General features: G+C 25.7%; 1 protein-coding gene across 2 annotated transcripts in view; it reads left to right on the forward strand.

Moving 5' to 3' along the window:
• The window catches only part of dsb (scavenger receptor class B member debris buster), a 95,270-nt gene that overhangs the window by 48,982 nt on the left and 23,396 nt on the right, over nt 1-22,892 (forward strand). For both annotated transcript variants that reach the window (XM_088202513.1, XM_088202522.1), the window contains exon 3: nt 3,135-3,629. In XM_088202513.1, the coding sequence (XP_088058639.1) occupies nt 3,485-3,629 (145 nt within the window). In that variant the 5' untranslated portion in view covers nt 3,135-3,484. The remainder of the gene's footprint in view (nt 1-3,134; nt 3,630-22,892) is intronic.

Genomic DNA, 22,892 nt, shown 5'->3' on the forward strand with positions numbered 1-22,892 from the left:
AAATTTAGAGTAAATTAAAAGAATGAACATATTCTACTTCATAATGAAGGCGAAGATTTTAGTACCTAGAAGTGTTCCGCCAAAATTTTCGGATTTGCGAAGTGTTCCGTCGCTCAAAAAGTTTGGGAAACCCTGACCTAGACGATCGAAATCTAGATAAACGATTGGACTTCAATTTTGAAAGCTGGAATGTGCAATATTACAACCAGGAAAATGCAAACAATAGCGGAAGAAATACTAAAACTCAAGATATATCTAGAAGCCCTACAAGAAATTAGGTGGAAAGGCCAAAACCGATCACCGGTTGTAGTGCCGTGGAAGAAGAAGAAGAATATGTATATATTATAAATTATACATATAATTATATATAGTTAAATGTAACATCGTATCTTGCTATCAAGTTTTATTATTTATTATTTTTATATATAAAGAAATATGACAACCTTCAACAACAACCAATTGCAAACACCATTGATCAAAAACAAACGGTTTGGTTATTAGGGTTATTTTTGTGTACGATATATGTGATTTTGTATGCATCAAAGAAATCTTGTCGATTTGTAAATTTTTATAACAGGATGTAGGTCAGACGAAGAAAAAATGCGTTGCAGATTTGTATATTAAAATTGTTTCAGTGTGAGCATGACCCTGCTTGTCGTTCGCTTGTATAGTGCCGCGCGCGTGCATGTGTGTGTAGGTGTGTGTACGCGAGCCAACACGCGGACCGACCAATAGATTTAGTTTTGTTCACTTCATATTTCCAACAATACGACTAAAAATGTTTGTTTATTGATATAATTAGAATGTTTAAATCATGTTAATCATACATATATAATTTTAAAATATAAAAATTGAGTATTTTGGCTGTAATGACGTGTTAAACAGAGTAAGTAGCCAAAAAATTATATCGCTAAAAACGCATGGCGTATAGCGAGTAATTAATAATTTACCGGTCGGCGGTCTAAGGGTAAATAAAAATATTAATGCTTTAGTGTATTTATTATACAATATATGTACATATATATATTAACACTATTGCACACTGAAAAATAACTCCTATAAGTATTTTCGGTGCAATTATAAATTATTACAAATTATTTTAAGAATAATAATGTTACTTTTACTAATAAAAGCAACGAAGGTGATTAAAAGATATCGACGATCGGTCAAGCGTGAAACCTGACCTCGATAATTACAATGTTGCTATAATAGTACATGTTACTAAAATAAATTACATTTTATTTATTACAAACAAGTCAAATATGTATCTGTTTCTTAAGAACATCTTATTTGACTTTTTTTTATATTTTGTGATACTGCATACAGGAAAAATTCCATGAAATTCTTTTCTGATTGTGTTAGTATACAAAAGTGTTCCAAAAGTCTCGAAGGATATAAAAGCTTTATTTTTACAATAATATTAAATCAATTATATACTAACACAATATTGTATTATTTTATTATGTTTTTGTAGCGAATTTTCCTGACAGGCTCACATGAAGTATTAGCAAATATCAATCATTTAATGGTCCTTGAACCATGATACTTGAAATGTTTTTATTGAAGCCTTGACAATCAATATTGTCATGTTGTTGTGCGTCATAAAAATAATATTTTATTTAATAAAGTTATAGTGAAAGTTAATTTGTTTAACTTTTGACCTGAATGTATAAAATACATTTCGAGTGTATCGTGAATTTATTACGGTGTGCTGTTTTTTTAGTTGTACCTGAAACGTTATTATCTTCAGTGAAAATAATTCTAAAAAACTTTAATACCAGTCTTTGCCTTATTGAAATTTATTATTCAACTCTGAAAGCATTTTATACATTACTTTTATATACATATGTAGCTTACGCATTTTATTTTAAATGCTAAAGTTTAATTTTATTAAATATGCGTTTCAAAAGAACCACGATAGAGTTGCGAATTTCTAACACAACAATTATGAAAGTTTTGCGTTACTATTTTCTAATAATTTTGCTTAAATAACAAGAATTGATGCAATGTGAAACATTATACATAATGCGTATCAGATTAAATCTTAAATGTTACTAAATACAATCTGCAGCTTATATGTATATTTAAAATTGCATAAAGTTGCAATTGCATAAATCCTATATACTATTCTTTGAGACTGTCTCTGTTTTACTATCCTGGTTGAAAGTTATCTGCTAGTTTTACACATAAAACACATTTCCTTCTTGTGACTGTATACATTTCGAAGCACTTTTTCAACTTCGCCTCTTCGCTAGCTATTACAAATCCTTTTTGTCCGCGAATTTCTTAACGTCGTGAAAGTGAATCTGTACGAGTGGTAATATCTTTCTTAATTACATAACGTGACATATATCTGTGATCTGATGGAAACCATATACGAGTATGTTAGCTAAATATTTGTAACACAAATAACTATTGAGGATTGGAAATTATTTATTAGAAAAAAATATTTTATACAATAGATAACTATAACTAATGTTTAATCTTAAATATATTATAACCTATTTACATAAATTATTTTATTTAAAACCCTACTCGCAAACGTGATACGATAAATCGAAAGGTAATTTCAGTCATGTTGTGATGTTTTAATCATTATTTTTACATAACTACGCAGTATCTAATTAAATATTATATAAAATCATAAAGTATTTTTTTTTCATTAAAACATTCAAATTTAGGTCAGATTTTTCCTCATATTATTAATTTTAACGTACCTTAGAATTAAATCGTGATGCTTCTAATTAATTTACAGTCACGCACGACGCGCTTACAGAATTGTTAATTAACCATTATTAACGCTGGCGCATTTAAAAGTTACCCCGATTATTTAATGCGTAATTCATCAATATTATTATACCACGAATGCGTCGAACAATAACATAATTAATCACTGTGACGTAACATCAAAAATAATATAAAAAATGGGTGTTGTGATGGTGTTTTTCATTGCGGTCGTCATAGTCGTATTTAAATTATTTTATGCGAATTTTTTCATCTGCAAATAACTTGCGTCAAAATTTAATAAGTAGTGTCAAAATGCATATACATATTTATCGGTCGTGTTTGACAATTGTTCAAGTACTGTATTATATATGCACATAATTAATTTGTGTTTATTTTATTCGTTTCAGATAACAACTCGCCATAAACACAATCATGAAGCATCGACGCCAATCACACGTTTGACACGTACTAGAGAAGAGAGCGCGAAATAAATTCAATCGTTGAACAAACACGACAATAAAAAATATCCTTATGTGACCCGTCGATGTAGTTAAATGTGCCTAAAGTTTAATTCAGTGCCTTTCGAGAGATGACAAGATGAAGACTCGTCTGCGAAAATATCCATCAGCTCTCCTTATAATGTGAAGGGCAACTGATTCTCGTCCGTGCGTCCCCAAATCGATATTATTCTGTGATAGTATAATAAGCAAGAGATATGAGCTGAAGTATTATTAAAAAAATAATTAATTAATTAAAAATGGGTCTCCATAAACAATACTTGAAAGTGGGCCAGAGCGCCAAAAATAAACTGTTCGGCATTAGCCCTGACCAAAGCTACGGCCAAGGGATTGATCCGAAGCCCTTGAACATGCTGATTTCGGAGCAAGGGAAAATCAACCATGGTAAGTTGTTTTTAATGTTTTTTTAAAAATATATTTATTATAAAACGTCGATATGTTTAAGTAGCGTATATCCGATCTTTGGTGTTCATCCTTGGTTCACATCCTAACTTTGCACGGATGCATTAAATATGTGTTAAAAACGCTATATTTGCTAGTAACATTACTACCGGAAATTTAACACTATGGTTAAAAATACTTACTTGTTGATTGTTAATCACGCGCGTAATAATCGTGGGAAATATTCTAATAAAAAGTTGTATTGTTATTAATATTTTAAGATTAATTTTTAATCATTGGTTATAATAAATAATCATTGAACGATGTCAATGACAATATTCATAATAAATCAAGTATTTATTGATTGACCTTTATTTGATTTATAAACATAAATAAGGATAGATTATTTACCTTAAAAATTTATATTGATATAAGCCTTTAAATTATAGTATTTTTAAGCAACAAATTATGTATTATAGTTTTTTATCCGTAACATTTTAAACAATTTAACATATAATAACCGATAGTAAATTGAAGATATTAAGCTACATCAAGTATTAGAACTACTAACCGTTTTAATGATTATTAAATTGTATAAATATTTTTATGCTAAAACTAAAACAGTTTAATAAATGACTTTTGCCTGAAATTAAAATATTAAGATACTCAACTTTTTGACAAAATAAAATATATTTTACATTACATTGAATTAGCTTATTTATAATTTATTGCATTAGCTTAGTTTTAATTTCACATAAGTACTTAAATATTATATAAATAGCAACATATTAAATGGTCACAAACTATTAAATCAGTAATATTATTAAAATTTAATCAGTTCATAATTATGGTAAGTAATTTATCGTTTTATTACAAAAATTGATAATTATTTTTAATTTGATTTTAAAAGTGCCATTTTATTTACCAGCACATATAATCGTTCTTCGCCATTTTTATTTTACTATAATTATAAATACACTAGTAACGCGAAATAAAACTATGTATTAGTATATTATATATTACTATTATTACGAAAATGCGGTTTTCAATAAAAAAAATAGACGTTTTTGTAGCGATTTTGCTGCCAAAAAAACATGTTTTCTTTTTAAAAAATCTATTTTTAAATTAATCAGTAAATAATGTTTTATTTAAAAAAAATACATTTATATTATAAAAGAAAATATAAAATTGGTTATGACACATTTTATTCATAAAATAAATTTAAAAGCTCTACGAGTATATTAACATTAGTTATTATATTTTGGGGCAATAAATTATATTTTTATTTATACAGCTAATTAAAGCATATATGTATATCATAAACATTAATATAATTTATCAGCGCAAAATAATTATAGCAGTAGATTATTTACATTGATTACTAAAATAATGATAACGATTTTTTTAGCAAGTCTTTTAAAAAAAATATTCTTCTTTAAAAATACATATAAATAATTAATATATTATATATATATTTCAGAACAAAATTAGTTTTACTTCGGTATTTATAATATCATTAGTATTACATTACATATTATACTTATTTTGCCAAAGCAAAAGCAAAAAAACAGCATGTAATAAAATTAATTTCTTTAAAACTAAACACCAAATTCTAAACGGCACAAATAAGGAATTTTAGATGTCTTAAATCTGCTTAATATTATTAATTGTTATTTATTAGATATTTTAGGCTCATAATATTTATTCTAAGAGTGCTTATTTCTACAGCATATATTTTTCTATGTTTATTAATAAATTTTAAATATTTGTATGGTAAATATTTTTAAATTTAAAAGCTTTGAGATTTTTTATGCACATTTTATTTCACGTTTAACTATCTTATCTTTGTGGCAAAAGTTTTGTAAAATATAAATTATGTAAAAAATTAATTAATTACATATAAGTCTAGTTATTGAATCTAAGCGGCAATTTACATTGCGTTGTATTTCTTATCTTTGTGGCAAACAAGTGCATAAATTTGTAAGATTTATTGTTTAATTAAATTTATTAATTGTATATTTAGAAAAATAGTAAATAGTAATGTCAGCAAATTTAATTGTCAGTAACTTTTAAGTAAAACATAAAATAACTTTTTGACAAACGGTCAGTAAAGCTCAGATTGTGACTAATAACATATTAAACCATATATTTTTTATCTTATCTTTGCTGCAAACATACGAAAAAGCTTAGTAAAGATGTAATAAATAAAGAATTTTATTTATTACATATTAATATATATAACCACGGGATATTAAATTGTCAGAAACTTTGTAATAAAACAGTAAGTAACTTTTTGACAAAAAGTCAGTATAGTTCAGATAGATTATTCGCCCATTATATATCGACTATTTTTCAAATAATTTTAAAAATAAATTATTTAAAAAAAAATATTGTATAATAAGTACATTTTAAAATATTTCACTACTAATTTAAATTAAATTTGAAAGAACATTTATTTTTACATCTTATATGTAAATAAAAAAAAAATAGGAAAAGAAACTAACCATAAATATTATTACTAATCGTTTTATTCAAAAGTAAATATTATGAGAATAAATTAAATTTTAAAAATGTGATATATTATTCTTTTTAATTTCCTTTCAAAATTTTAGAAATATTTTACATTTTTAAATAAACTAACATTTTATATTTTTAAGTAAAAGTTATTTACAATATTAACAAACAAAATGTATTTAATGAGATTATAAACTTTTATTAAATTATATACATTATATGAATAATATATATTTAATAAATGATTAATAAGAAGTACTAAAGAAAAACTAGTCCTTAGAATTTTTTTATTTGACTAATAAAATAGGTATCTGAATAAATACATTTATCTCTTCACAAAAAAATGTACAAATTTCAATTACACCGTTTTAATTTTTTATTACATTTGTATGTGTTAAATAAAATATACATATATGTTAGATTATTTAATGCTCTAAATTATTTTGCTATTCATTTATAAAAAAATTAACTGTTACTATATGTATTATAATTTTAACACTAAAACATAATAACTGAAACATACGTAGTTTTGAAATATTTAGCAATCTACTTTATATTTATTTATAATTTATAAAAAATATATATATGTGTATATTTTTAATAGAGATATTGAAATTGTTATAATTAAAATATTTTCTTTTTACAAAAAATAATGATAATTAATTGTAATTTAATACAAATTTTAACAATTAAAATATGTAAATGTATTTGTTAATATTGCAAAAGTACTATATTACTACACTGCAAAGCTAAATAGATCACAATAACATAATGTACTTATACGTAAATAAAAACAATTATATTTATCAGCATTTTTATACAAACCATAAAGGGATATCATTGTCTTAACTGCGTACTTTTCTTTAAAACTATCATCGGTAGATTAGACTTTCTACTTTTGTGCAAATATCAAAATTCGATACTTTCATTATTTCAATAATCAGTTCATCAAAAAAAAAACTTAAAATATAAATAAGTGAAATAGCTCTGAAAATACTATTATTTAAGTATACTTATAGCTCGGTATTTCATTTAACTTTTATTGTTTTATGGTGACTGCTGAAGTAATCTATTTCGAATTAGTTTTGTTGTTTGCATTATTAGCTTAATGTTTTGATAAATCATTCATCTCAATCACAACACATGAGCATTTCTGATAACTCGATGAAAAGTTCAAGGATTCGAATCGCATGCCCTAAATAGTATTTTAGATTCGGTCGTATCGGGTCAACACTAATCGCTCTCGTAATTGACATAATTTTTGTGTCAGTGTCGACAACTGATAACCCGTTAACGCAGACAATCGATTTACCATTCAACATTATGGACAATTACCCATCATTGCATTATGCAACGTAATAACGATCAGTTCGATTATGTCAGTTCACACTGTGAAGATCGTAATCGATGTCAAAACCGTGAAATGATACTATGTGTAATATGCATAATGTAAAAAAATTGCTACGGAATCATAAAAAAAATTTACATGTAAGATTTATTCACTCGGCTTATACTGTTTTGTCACTTGATTTCCATGAATTAATAAATTAATTAAGGCAACCAATAAAATAGTATGTTCCACAATCGATCAATATTAAGTCACTCGAACCAGTTTTTTTTTAACAAAAATAAGTGATATTGAACCAAGTCTATTGGAATGTGTTCTAAACTTATTAATCAAATATGCATTAAAAATATTTATAAATTATTATTTTTTTTACTGATAAATCTGATTTTGGCAACTAAAAGGTTAATTAATATTTGTTCGCATATATGAAATGCAATTTTTAATAACAATGCGTATCTTGCTATACAATTAAGATATATGTACATATACAATATTTTCAATAAAATTAGTGGGTCTTAATTCATATTGTCCTTTTAAAACAAATATGCTTTCTTTTTATTTTTTGTATTTATTTTATAATAGCTCAGTATAAGAAAATTTTCAATCCCTAATATGTACGACCTAGTTTGATTTTTATTAATCATCACAATATTCATATGTGAAAATAAAAAAATCCAGGTTAACCTAATATACAATAATGGATCAGAATTAAGATTAAATATTAATCATTCTAGACACAGTAGAAATTAATGGAATTCGAACCTAAATATTTTAGGTCACTCGTCTATTGTGCTGGTTAACAATTCATTAGGTTTGACTATTTACATATATATAAAGACCTTATAAATTTTATTAATGTCAAAAAAACATTTGTAAATTTATTGAAGCCTAAATTTTAAATACTTTTTCGATCTCTATTAGCTCAAAATAAGGATAATATCAATAACTAGTCATTTTAATAAAAAATATTGGCTTTAAGGAAAATTAAGCAGAAAAATGAAAAACCTACCATTAAAATTCAATATACATTCTAATTTTATGTTCTAAAAAAGCTATATTTTTATTATATTTTTCCTCGTATGTACAATATACTATGATCCTGAAATTTTAAATGACAACACATGTTATTGAAATACATCCAAAACAGTGCATATTATTTTTTATTTATTTTCCTTGTTATAAATTTCGTATTGATTTAAAAGTGCCTTATGCATTTCACATGATAATTAGGTTTTTTGATATTTTTAATAAAAAAGCGAAATAAAAATTAATCTCAGCCTAATCACCAATAATTTAATAACACATATAATTAAATATAAGATTGACGAAATACAACAAAATATATTAAATTATAGCAAGAAGCAGCTATATGTATATTACTACTATAACAAAATTCACAATTAGCACTATAAAAAACTCAACTTATTTTTGTAGCAAAATAATATTGCAATTTAAATTCTTTTTGGGCAAATTTAATCAAACATTTATTTAGTTTCAAAATATTATATATGTTATAAATAATTCATAAAATTAAAAGGAATATCAAAAAATAAATATTTGTTCGAAATATTTACAAATTAATTAAACTATTAGTTGTGGATCTAAATCGGTTGTTTCTTAGATCATTTACTTTATTATGTATCTTATTAAAAAAATCATGTTTGCTAGCATTTTATAAAAAAATATTTTTTTCATAAATAACAATCACAATATATTATTATTTGTAAATTCTATTAAAATAATTTAACTTAAAATAATAATACATATTATATAATATTTTTTTTACATTTATATAATATATAAAAATTATGATTATGGAGAGGCTTTGAGAATATAAGGTTATATTAGGCAACAAATTGAGCTTAAAATAATTGAAAAAATAAAGAGCGATATCTAAAAATTCAAGTATTTATTTAGATACAGTAATAAATTAGAAAGAATTAAAAGTTGTGATTGCGAATTGTTTATCAAAGTTCTCATTTTTTTTTTAATTATTAAGTAAAACATTATTATTATATCAAGCAATATCAATATTTTTCTTATTTGTTAATGCTATTATAATCTTATTAAAAATAAAAACACAAATTAAAGTATTAATTATATATTTTTTTTACAATATTTATATTAGCTCATTATCTAGTTGTTCTAACAAAAGTCACTCTTATTTTAGATTTTAGTATAGCTTTTAAAAACATACTTTTATATATAAAATATAATTATTGTGTCTTTAAAATTTTTAAATTAAGTTAGATATAATAACAATAAATTTAAACGTGATTTTTTACATACACTATACACAGACAAATAAAAACTATGGTTTTGAAAAGTCCTCGAAAATATTTCGTTTAATAAGTGAACTTTAGATTTAAGCACAGCTATAAAAATATGCTTTATGGTTATAGAAAGTCCTTAAAAATATTATGTTACGTTAGGTTAGGTTAGGTTAGGTTAGTTTAATTTAATAATAATTAATTTACATATATTACTTCTGATACACTTTCTACTTTGGGGCACCACATATGTTAGATAATGCTAAGTACAATAAAAAAATATTTAAACATATTTTTTTACATACACTATATGTATTTAAATATGTACAAAGGTTACTTTAATTTAAGATTAATGTATAGCTTTTAAAAACGTTACAAATATGTTTATCAAAAGTCTTAAATATTTTAGATTAGATAAAATACAATAACAATATATTTAGGCATAGTTTTTGCCTCAAGCTTTAAATATAGTTATGAAAAATTCTTAAAAATATTAGTTTAAATTATATTAGGTACATAAACTTCAGATTTCAGCTAAGATATGCTTTATATCTTAACAACAATAGTTATAAAATATACTTGAAAATATTTCTTTAATGTTAATAATTAATTAAAACATGGATTTTACCACACGCTTTATTTTTAGCCTAATTCCCTAAAAAATTTAGGACTTGTTATATTAACTACAATACAGATTTAAACTTATATAATATGGTAACGGACAGTACTTTAAATTAGATTAAATTAGGTGCATAAACTTTAAATTTAAGCTTTGCTCTTAAAATACTTAAAATTAATTTAGACAACTAATTATGCCTAAAAAAGTTTGGTTCAAACATTTCGATTAGATTAGGTACATTAATATTGTATTTAAGCATAGATTTTGAGAAAATGTGATTATAAAAAATCTTTAAAAATATTATGCTAAGTGCATTAACAATAGATTTAAGCACAGCTTTAAAAAACGTTTTAAAAACATACAACACATATAAAATACAGGTATTGTTCTTAAGAATATTAGGTTATGTTAAGTGAGAAACATTGACAATATATTTTAATATGGTTTTTGACATATGCTTTAGAAATTACTAATATAGTTATTATAGTACTTAAGTATTGCTCTCAGAATACGCTTTACTTTAAGACAACACATAACAGTTATAGTTATATAAAGTTCTTAAAAATATTACGTAAGGTTGGGCTAGATTAATATTATTAATTGATACAAGTACAGCTTTTTTCATATATAGACAAAAATTAATAATATAATTATAAAAAGTCCTTAAAAATATAGGTTAGGATATGTTAAATTAAATTAAAGCATAGCTTTTACAACACAATATACTTATAGAGAATATAAGTATGAAGAATTCTTAAAAATGTAAGGTTTTATAACTAAAATCCCTAAAAAAAACCTGTTTCAACTATTTTAACAAATAGTCCTACTTATTATTGTTAGGCAATATAAGTACAATTTTCTAGTTTAATTTTTATAGTCAGATGAGCTTAAAGCTTTTTTATCAAATAATAATAAAAAGTTTATGATTTTTACTTTTTTTATATTTTTAATTATTACTATTGATTACAATTTTTTATGCTTTGCTAATATGTTTTAGTTTATTCATATAATTATATATTAATTTATTTTATTAAGAGATATTTTTGTAAATTTTTTGAGTTTTTATATTTTTTATGTAATTTTTTAATTAACAATAGTCATAAATATGATAATAAATCTAGTTTAATTAAAATTTTATGGAACGTAGAGGTAATGTTTTTTTTATGGTTCACTAATAAATTATATATACTTTTCTAAGGCAATCCTAATTGTTGGTGTAAACAATTTATTTTTGCAATACTGGTTTTTCCGCAAAAGCTTTCTGTCGAAACCGGTTTTTTGCGTGCGGAACCCCAATCAACGCAAAGCACAATCCGGCGGTGCATTTTCTCGCTTAAAGTCATGGACCGCCGCCACATTTTTCTTTTTGACATTTTCCTGTCGTCACGAAGGTCTTTTTTCGGATAAAGAGCAAAAAATAAACATCGCGCGCTGCAGACGATGGATGGATGAAGTAACCCGCGAACGTTTGCAATTATCGCATTGCGCGAAAGTATGTCAAGTGTATTAGAAAACTTTTGCGCAACTGCACTTAATTTACGCACAATCCGGTGACGATACGTAATAATGGTAGTTTTTAACGCAAATCTGACATATGCCGTGTTATTTCCTTCTTGGGGTACTAGCGAATTGTGTTGACGCTCTAAAATAAATGGAATTTAGATTGACGCGGAAATAAATATTAGAGTGTAATTTTATATTGGTTTAAAATATTATTAATTCATACTTATATATTTTATTATATTAACAAACATAATTATGATCATATGACTAAAAGCTTTCTTGTAATTAGTAATGAAATTATTTACATACATGTATTTTTATTTAAATTCTCTGCTAATATTTTAATAAAAACAAAGTAAATGTTAAGATTATTATATATGTAAATATTTACATACTAATTAATTCGAAGATTTATCCAGAAATATTCAGTGCTTTAACCCTTTGAGCGGTATGGCCGTACATGTACGGCCGTTGAACTTTTACTGTTCTGAGGTACCCCAGATAGTTATATATTTACACATATAACTAAAAAAATAATAAATAAAAAACACTATATAATATTTTTTGTAATTTTATTCAGCGTAAATGATCTTTATTAATAATAATACCAATAAATTATAGAGTACGAAATGTTTTATAATAAATTTATAAAAAAAATATTGAGAGCCTCTGAATTGATAAAAAAATAAAATCGAAATAGCGTAGTCCGTACGGTTTAATAATCCAAAAGCTGCAAGTTTGAGCCAATAATAATACAATAATTGTAGTAGATATTTTGGAAAACCATGCTAGTTGATTTTTAAAAATGCAACAATATTATTTTTTCGCGTTATTTGCAAGTCGATTTTTTAAAATACGTTTGTTTTTAAGTGAATTCGATTAATTTATATAACCATTTTAATCATTGAGTATTAACTGTTTTATTAAATAAATCTACTGATGTTTTATAAACTCTTTTTGAAAATATTTAAAACAGATTTTAAGTAACAATTTAGAAAATGACATTCATAAAAATCTAAAGACTACAACATCATGCTAAAGCTGAATGTATCAATAAAAAATAATTTTAATAATAAAAAACATTACTTCTACGTGAACTTAAAATTATACTACGTACTTCTGTAAATATTCATTAAAGCACATTTTATATTATTTTGTACCTTATGAATATTTTTTTTGTGATATGTTCATGTATGGCGCCGTTTATAATGCACCTTACCCTTTGTAACAAATAATAACATCCTTCAACATTGCATTGTTTCAGTCGCATTTTCGCAACATTGTTACGATTACTTTTTACAAATGATTCCACAACATGACAAATAATTGAAGCAATATTATCAGGCATGTTAAAACCAGATACAATAGAATTATTCGATCATTAATACAATGGATTATAATTTTATAATCGTTAACCGTTCATAGGACAAACTTCAAATAATCTATTTATGTAATTTACACGTGTGACAATGTAGTATTAATAATTTTAATATTATATAAAATTCTGATTTCAGTAACTAATTCTTATGAAACAGATAAAAAAAGAAATAAATGAAGAGACGCTACCAAGTTTTTGTTTTGGTTTAAGGTCAACTCAACTGAAACAATAAACACTAAAAATAAATCGTTTTATGCTAATTTAACGCTGATTGCGATCGAATCCAATCAAAGCCCTGTATCGCAAAATCGAATTCATTCAGCGTAAAATAAAGACGACCTTGTCGGTATGGAAACATTGACATAATATTTTTTCGTCAATCAAAACGATGCTGCTGATGAAACGTTTTAAGTCAACAAACGATGAGGCATTAGTGCAAAAGAGCGACATTGCGAACAACCCGATAACCTTTACCTCAATCGAGAGAGAGAGAGACGTTAACTTTGTTTTGGCTCTTAGTTTGCGACTGGAAACACTACAGACGGTGATAATTGTTATTGCAAAAATAACAATTGGTCAACGCGAAATTAAACAAATTGTCTTCAGGGAGATATTCTATCATTCGTCGATATTTTGCATGTCAATTAAATAATATTCATGGCCGCAGTTGAATCATATTCTTTCATCCGTCAGAAATAAAAATTATTCGACCTCAGCTTTGGTGTGTTTAATTAGCGTTTTATGTGTAAAAAATACGAATAATAAAAGTGCGTCCTCGAAAAAAATTATTGATTTGCGCATCGCATTATCATCGGCGTTTTTATTATACCAACATTGCAACATTTGATCTGTCATTATAATTGAAGGTTTAGAGTATTCTTAAAGCAACACAGCAACAAAATAGGAAGGGGTTTTATAAAACATAAAAAAAATAACTTCAATGGCACTAAAAGGCAACTAACCATAGTTTAATATTGTAAATGTTTTAAAACAAGATTTTTTTATTTTCCTATAAAAGAAAACAATGATATTATCATTGTACAAAATAAATAGTTATGACCCCACAAAGTTTGACATTGAGACATGCTACTGACATTTGTGCAACGAATACGGAAATTTTGCATCAATATTTTTATGCAGAAAATCAAATGTTACATTTTAGCATATATTGCTTATTTATATTCACCATACAAAATACGTTTCAATTTATTATCATTATTATATTACAAGCATAATTAAGGATTGAGGAAAGAATAATATATAATGTCAGTGTAATAACTATTGAATACCTTAATAGCTAAACGAAATGACAGTTAAACATAAATTAATATTTGATTATACAAATATTATCCATTAATTTTTAGTTTAATATAAGCTAAAGATAAAAATATGTATAGTTAAAAAAACTTGAAAGAACATGTATTTTAACATTATAATATATTTAAACTATACATAAAACAGGTTTAAGTCAAGCCACCTGTTAAATTTTTGTCCTACGCTTAGTTAAAATTAAATTATTTAGTAAAAAAAACCTTAACGACTAAAATAAATATCTGTATTATAACTGATTTTAAACTACTTTTAAATCATATTAATAATAATTGCTTTAAAAAAATCTATATATCTTACTAAATCGGTTTAGTTTTAACTGGTCTGATGTTTGATTATTTATATTTTTCATCAACTATTTTTAATACAAGAAATTCAATATATATAAACATTAGGACTACGCATTATTATAATGGTAAAGTTACAAATTCAGAACCAAAAAATATATTTAACCCTTTTAATCGAAGCCTATCGTACGATGGGCTTAGCATACTACATATTTTGTAACGAAACTCAATGGAGATATTTCTTATTTTAATATTCTAAAATCATTATTAACCCTTTCACCGCCGATGCCTTCTATATGTGTCATCAAAAAATCGTCAGAACTCATCAGGCACTTAAATGTGCCATAAACCTTTTAGCCTAATAATATGGTTATTCAGTATAATTTATTGCTATAAATCACTTCAATTTATTGAACCATATTATTTTTTTTAAATATGCTATGAATAAGTGCACCCATATATTACCAAATTTCTAAATGGCTAGTAAAAATACCAGCCGCGGTGAAAGAGTTAAAAATATAATTTCAAGTAAAACAATAAACTATATAAATATTAATTAAACCAGCTTTATGCATTTTAGTTCGCGTGTTAATTCACACTAAATTTATTACAATACATATAAACGTTTAATAACAGCGTACATACATAATGTAAGCTGTTCATTACAGCATACATTGTGTATTTACGCTATAATGAACATTTAAAAAGATTCAGCGCTAGAAATTTAGTCTGATGAAATATCAGTCGCGCTGGGAGAGCACTCGCGCAAACAAGCATCGCAGTGAAAAGGTTAAATTGCATTTTTACATAGATTTCAATTAATATTATTTAATATTTTTTTATCATTATTTACTTTTAAATAAATAAATTAATTCGCCGCAATAATTGTCCAAATAGCTGACAGATTTAAACTAGATTTATATTATGTATTTAACTCAAAAATAAAATTAGTTTTCTTGACTACTGGTAATTTTTATTCTATATCAGGAAAAGTTTTTTATTTATTGCTTAAATTCTTATAAATAAATAAAAAATATTTTCATGATTCAATGATAAAAAAATCTTAAGTTCTTTGAAAAATCTAAGTAAAATCCATAAAATTTTCACTACGCTGTCAGTTTTTAAGCTGTTTTTAAAAAAAAATGCTTATCATTATAAAATTTTTCAACATCAAAATTGTGTATATTAATTGTAATGAACATTTAAAAAGACTTAGTGCTAGAAATCTAATCCGATGAAATATCAACCGCGCTGGAAGAACACTTGACGCAAACAAGTGTCGCGGCGAAAAGGTTAAATTATATAAATAACATTTTAATTTTGAGCAAAATATTTAAATAGTCTTTATTTAAAATAAATATTGAATTTCGAGTAGATACAAGATCATACATATGTTTTTACGTTAGTGTTGAGATATTTAGATATTTTTAGGGTTGTATACAGTTATATTTGATATACAGTTATAACATACAAATATATTATAGTCCTAAAAGGCAGCTTCATCATTGGACTATGCTTAAACGAATAGGAAACTGACTAATAGCATTTTTGTTTAGCTCCGTATCTTATAGCTATATTACTGAAAGCGTTACTTCCAGGTGGCAACTTATGGGAGTTCATTCGATAATGATAAAGATGACGTACCACAATTTTTCTATGTGTGTAATTTGACTTTCATACTTCAGGGTTGAAACAGTTTTTGTGATAATCGAGTGAGTAACTTGGACTAAATAAAGAGAAAGCTAAATCAAAACAAAGAGCATAATTGCTTAGCTCAATATCCTGTAGATTTTTTGCTGAAAGCGTAACGTTCATGTGGTCATTCTATAATGTCAAAATATGACAGACAATATGCTATTCGATTGAATAAGTTTTTTTCTATGCGTGTGGTTCAAAGCTCATGCATATAGTGCTTAAACAATTTAACATTTTTTATATGGTCATTGGACGAAGCTAAGAAAAAAGAGAAATGGGCAATTTAAGATCCATATCATTATTGTTTAACTTTACCTTTGTAAAAGTGCTACTTTCAGGTGGTCATTTGTGGGCGATCATTCGATAATAAGAAAATTAAAAACATAAAGACGTAATATAAATCTTTTCAATGCGATTAAGGGTTTTAAGAGCTTGTATGTTGTGGCTTTTGAGAGCAAATTCTTGGGTGCTCTTTATGACGATTTCTTGTGTTTTGTTATTGTGCTAATCATGTATTTTTTGCTGTTATGGCTTTGTAGAGAGCCATTGTAACCCTTACTATATTATGTTAAAATGGTCTCTAATACTTGTCTTAAAGTAAATATTTAAATATGCAAGTAATCCAAATAAAAAAACTTCATTTTGTGTTCCATAGGCTCCTCGTGATTTACAAATAATATAATTAATATTCACTGAATATATCTCACGGTATTTAAGCTTAATTTCAATTAAATGTAAGCAATATAATTACTGTAGTAAAAAATATAAAATTGTTATTAGAATTACTATATTTATAAAAATAAAAAGTAACATGTTGAGATGCACTGATATACAATCCCTGAGATTGATAATTGAAAACAAAGCAGGTGAACGAACTGATTGTTGATCAAACAGCCTTCGATCAGACGCTATTTTATTTGTGCAATATGGAGAGCATAACATGCAAAAAATTTATCACGATTCTACAGCAACAAAATAATACGTAGATTTATAAAATGCGTAAGCAGTATAGTAATATAGAAGCAATTTCGCCAAACGAGTAAACAGGATTTGGCAAATTTTTCAACATGGTAACTCGATTTTTGACGACGTGCTATCTGACACGCGAAAAACTTCGACCTTTACAGGTTTTTGTGAAGTTTTGAAGACTCAAGGATTATGCAATTAAATTCGCGTTTTTTACCTAGAGCCTTCAGTTTGAGTAATTTGTGACCGATGAAAGTAAACGTAAAGAGTATATTGTTTTATATTTTTTAATTCGAGTTAAAATTACCAATTGGCATATATGTCGTGTTAAGATTTTTGCATATATTTTAAAAATTGTTGACGTATTATTTTTTATCTCACGCTCTATCTACCTTAACTACTCTCCTTGAACATTAATATTTTTGTAATTATTACATCCTAATTCTTGATGATTGACAGTGAGACTTATAACTGAAATTACTTAATATAGTTTTATTAAAAATAAAAACTAAACAGTATATCTAAATATCAATTAAATTAGAACTTTCTTACAAGAGTTGGTGTGTAATAAATAATACCTAAATAAATATGTATGGAATAATTTTATAGACATATCACAATTTCTCTATTGTCACAATAGTCCATAATTGCTCAAAGTGGGCTTTCTAGGTTAACTTTTGAATAATGCCCTCACTTTCTGACAATTACTGAGACAATATCTCAATACACAGCCACCTCCAGATTGTATTAGACAACGAAATTCCTGGCAAAGTGCGAAGGTCGACGACTTCACAACAGGTGGAATCACGTTTCATTTGTAGAAGAGTCTTAAGCTCCGTTTGATCAGTAACTTACAAAAAAGCTGCGCGTTTCTGCTATAAAAACTTTTTATTTACAAACTTTTAAGCACTGTTTATTAATTGACATAATTCAATATCAATTTTTTGTTGTTTCTCTCATGTGAATACGATACTATATTACAGTTTAAAAATAATAGTATTAATTTTAACATACCGTTAAATGCTATTAAACTCTTTATATAGTTGAATTAAATTGTGGCCGCGTTAAAAGCAATTTATGACATTGCACGAAGTGTTTAAAACTTTTTCCGAGGTATAATCGTGGAATTCCAGCGCTTAGTTGTAATGTCAAATCTGTTCATTTACAACTCTACGATGACCTTGAAAAATCACTAAAATGTAGGAGAGAAATATCATAAAAATATGTCTGATATAATAATTGAATAATTTATATTTAATTTACAACCATAAGAAAATATTATATTGTCCGCTTTAATGAGATGTTAAATCTCAGTAACGCTTAATAGTTGAAAAACTACTATGACATCGATCATGTTTTAACGGTCGAAGCATAACAAAAACCATAATTTTTTTAAAACGCAATTATATAAATCGCATGCCATAAACACTGTCAAGCGTTTATGGCATTTCATTAATGAATAAATAAAAATGAACGAACGGGCAAAGTTTCTCCAAGCAACATTCGAAGGGACCAAGTTCTAGGACCGGTCCTCAAAATCGGCCAATGCCACAGATGTATGATCGAGGCTAAAGGATTAAAGGATCAACTTTTCATCTCAATAATATGATATTACTACAGAAACTAAGCGGAGAATTGCGTGATGACTTATACACGTGACTACAATTGAAAGGCGCAAAACGTTTTATTAAGACGTTGCTAAATCATGGTTAGATTATCGGCTACTGTGTATCATGCAAGATTTAATATTTGAGAATCAACTAAATAGTTACATCGGGAAATAATTATACATGCTCATTTTTTAATTCACAATTCGCTCAAGATCTTTTAACTATATTATTTAGCTTATTAAAGCAAAGTTAATATATGTAAATAATAATAAATATATGTAAAATATCTACTCTGTAAATCGTATAGCTTTGTATGAACGGTGTAGGAACTTTTTGGGCACCTCGCACACGTTCCGCAGTTTCATTAGGCTCGGGAGTTTCAGCTCATGGGCAACTGAGATCCAGCCCAGCCTGGCGTTCCCTCCGGAATACTGCACACTCCAGCGCTAGGCCAGACCTCCTTTTTTAATCATCGCGATTGACGACCGTGGACCTACAAAATGCTGTTGATGGTCTCCAGCATCAATAACCGTTGGAAACGGAGTGTATGAACGGTGTATATTAATACACGTAAACAATTATAATATTAAAAATAAAATTTGAATTTGCTTCATTGCTTTGCGAGGCACCGGTAATGCATTCTGTTGTTTCGACCAATAAAAAATAAGCATTCAAATATAAAACAAGATGGCCGACAGTACCGTGACAACCGTTTTAAATAATTATTATTTCATAACAAAATTTTGCTACGCGACAATAATTTTCATTAATTCCTCATTTGTCTGAATATAAATAATCGGATTGCCAATTAACTAGGTGTGTTATAACTATGAAAATTAAATATATACATAATGTGCTGAGGATTACAAGAATACAATGATTAAACTAGATGAACAATCATAAAACAATATTCGTAATGAAATCTTCAAATTTTGAATTACCGGCGACGGGCTCCGATGCCGAAAAGTGAGTTTTTTATTTTATATTACATAAACATTATCATTGCTTCCGATTTAATGCACATATACGTTAGATTTGATTGAACGTAGGTACGTTTGTTATTTTATTGTACTGAGGTACCTAGGTACGTCAGTACAATTTATATAATTCATAGATTTTATAAGAATATCGAATAAAATCTAGGCATTTTAATTTAAAGTTAATTTTATTAACATTGTAATGAAGATATTACTAAAATATTTTTATATAGCTTAAAATATATTTTTAATATATTATAAATCATTATAAATTGTATGAATGATTTGATTCGAAAATGTAAGATCAATTAGGAATTTATTATATGCTATATAGAAATATTTTGCTGATCAAAAGCTCTTTTTACTTATGATGTAGTATTTAAATTATTAATAAATATTCAAGTGCAAAAATAACTAAATCAATCTTTGATATATGACGTCATATTATTAAGTTTCGCCAGTCATAAGTACGTCATACATAATCACATCATCAACGTGAATGACATTTTTTTACAGTTTAATTCGCCTCAAGTTAAGAACTATTGCGAAAATTATAATTAATTTATAATAATTTATTATATACAACATGGCACTTGAACGCGGTTTTTTTAAGAAAAGTAAACAATAAAAAGTCTATTTAAACATCGATCTTCAATGACAATTTTTTTTTTATTTTTTTTTTTATTTTAATGCATACATTAGACGCAAATAATATTAAATTAGATTATCATACCAACTCATTATCAATAAATACGATGAAATCACGCGTAATTCAAATTAACTATCATTTGAGATAATTAAATTTGCTGCTGAGTTTTGACCGCCAAATCGCATTTTACACATCATCTAGTTGCATAACGCTGAAAAGGGTCAATAATATTATCGCGCTCAGGGTCTATGTACAGAGCGTTTGCTCTCGTGTTTATTATCCGACAATGAGACAACATTTCCCAATTTTCAAAGCCTTCGTTCTGTCCGTCGTTGCATAATCAAAGTGCCAAAAAATTGTTCAAACATTCGCCGGGCGGTCAGTGACAAAGTGTCAAATATTAAAAGACACGCTCGAGTGGTTTATTTTGTAGAATCGGCACAATGTACCGAAAAACAATCATCTCGCCAATGAGACAGATGTCTCTCGCTGGTCGTACGGCTTGTCTTCTTCTTCGAGATTATGTGGTGATGGAGGATGACAAAAAATATTTTCCGACCACTTAATGCTCGCGAAGGCCGACAATGTTTAAACGAATCGTTTGTTTGTAATCTAAACTAATTGAATAAAAGTGCGATAATATAATAAACAAACATACATATACGTGTGTATTTAGACGTCTATGTAAGAATACAAACATATCGGATACTATCCTTAGAATGGACAAGTTATTAGGAACTATCGCCCTATTGCTATTCTGGTAACATAAAAAAATGTATTTGTTTAATAAAATATTAATCAAACACTGAAAAATATACCGTATACTTATGTTTTATAAAATATGCGTCATGGATATATTTAACTCATACCTAATAATATCGCACAATCATTGATAAAGTTTGTTACTTTAACTAGATTAGATTGTATAAATATATAGTTTAAAAGTATATAATAGTTATTCAAATGTAATAAGCGATTATAATAATCAGATGTCAACTATAATTATACATATCTTATGTTATAGAAGAGATGATTTCATGATTTCATGTAATCGCAATTATTAATAATTGAAAATATAATGAATAAGATTTTTATGAAATGCACCTTATAAAATTTATAAGTAATTTTTAGTTAATATATATAATTTTCTAGTTAGTAATCTATATTAGCCTAAAAGAACCTCATACATAAATTGAAGTAAGATTACTTCTAAATGCAAATAGTATAAAAAAAACTGTGGCAAATTTAAAATATATGGATTTGATAGAATTTTTTCTGCTTAATACTTCAATTCAATCAAAAATAATCAATTCTATTATAAAATAAAAAAAAGTACCTAAATAATAACAAAAACATATTTTTATGTATAACAATTATGTAAATAAATGTGTTGTTATATTATTTAAAAATATCCTTTACTGAGAAATTTATTAAAAAATCAAATAAAGGCATTTAATGTGTGTATTATGAAAATCATTAAAGGTATTAAATATAGTATTTTATTACAAAATTAAGGTTAAATTGTACTAGTATAGAGCAAATTATTGCTATGATTCTGAGAACCGAATTATATAGATTTTGATGTAGTAGTAATAAATTTACTGAAAAGCAAAAAATACTTATATTTTAAAACTAAATATATAATACTCATTCCAGTTTTATAATTATTGACTCATATATAAGACATTTCTCGAAAAAGCGTATTTAATATTATTTAAATTAGTTCCAAAAAATATATTGCACTATATGTGTTATTTAAAAAACTTTATTAAAGTCATCCTCAAAAAAAATATTTTAATATCTAAATCAATTATTTCTTTACTTATAAGCTTTCATGTTTTATTTTATATTTGTGTGTTTTAATACATTTTTGCCATAAACATATTTTTTTTATTAAACATAGATTTGCAAAATATGTATAAAATTTTTCTTGTAATCGTAATGACACTTTTTTTTATGGAAATATATATTTACTCAATTAAATCACATATTTTGCAAACTCTTGTATCTTGTATGGTATTTTACCATATAAAAATTAATTACATTTCAAAAGTGTAACAATTAAAAATTAAGGCTATGTTCTATATATAACATTGATCAACCATACTGTGTCTGTATATA

The sequence above is a fragment of the Plectrocnemia conspersa genome, unplaced genomic scaffold (assembly GCF_051122295.1).
Source record: "Plectrocnemia conspersa isolate PC_06_02 unplaced genomic scaffold, ASM5112229v1 ptg000001l, whole genome shotgun sequence".
Taxonomy (NCBI): Eukaryota; Metazoa; Arthropoda; class Insecta; order Trichoptera; family Polycentropodidae; genus Plectrocnemia; species Plectrocnemia conspersa.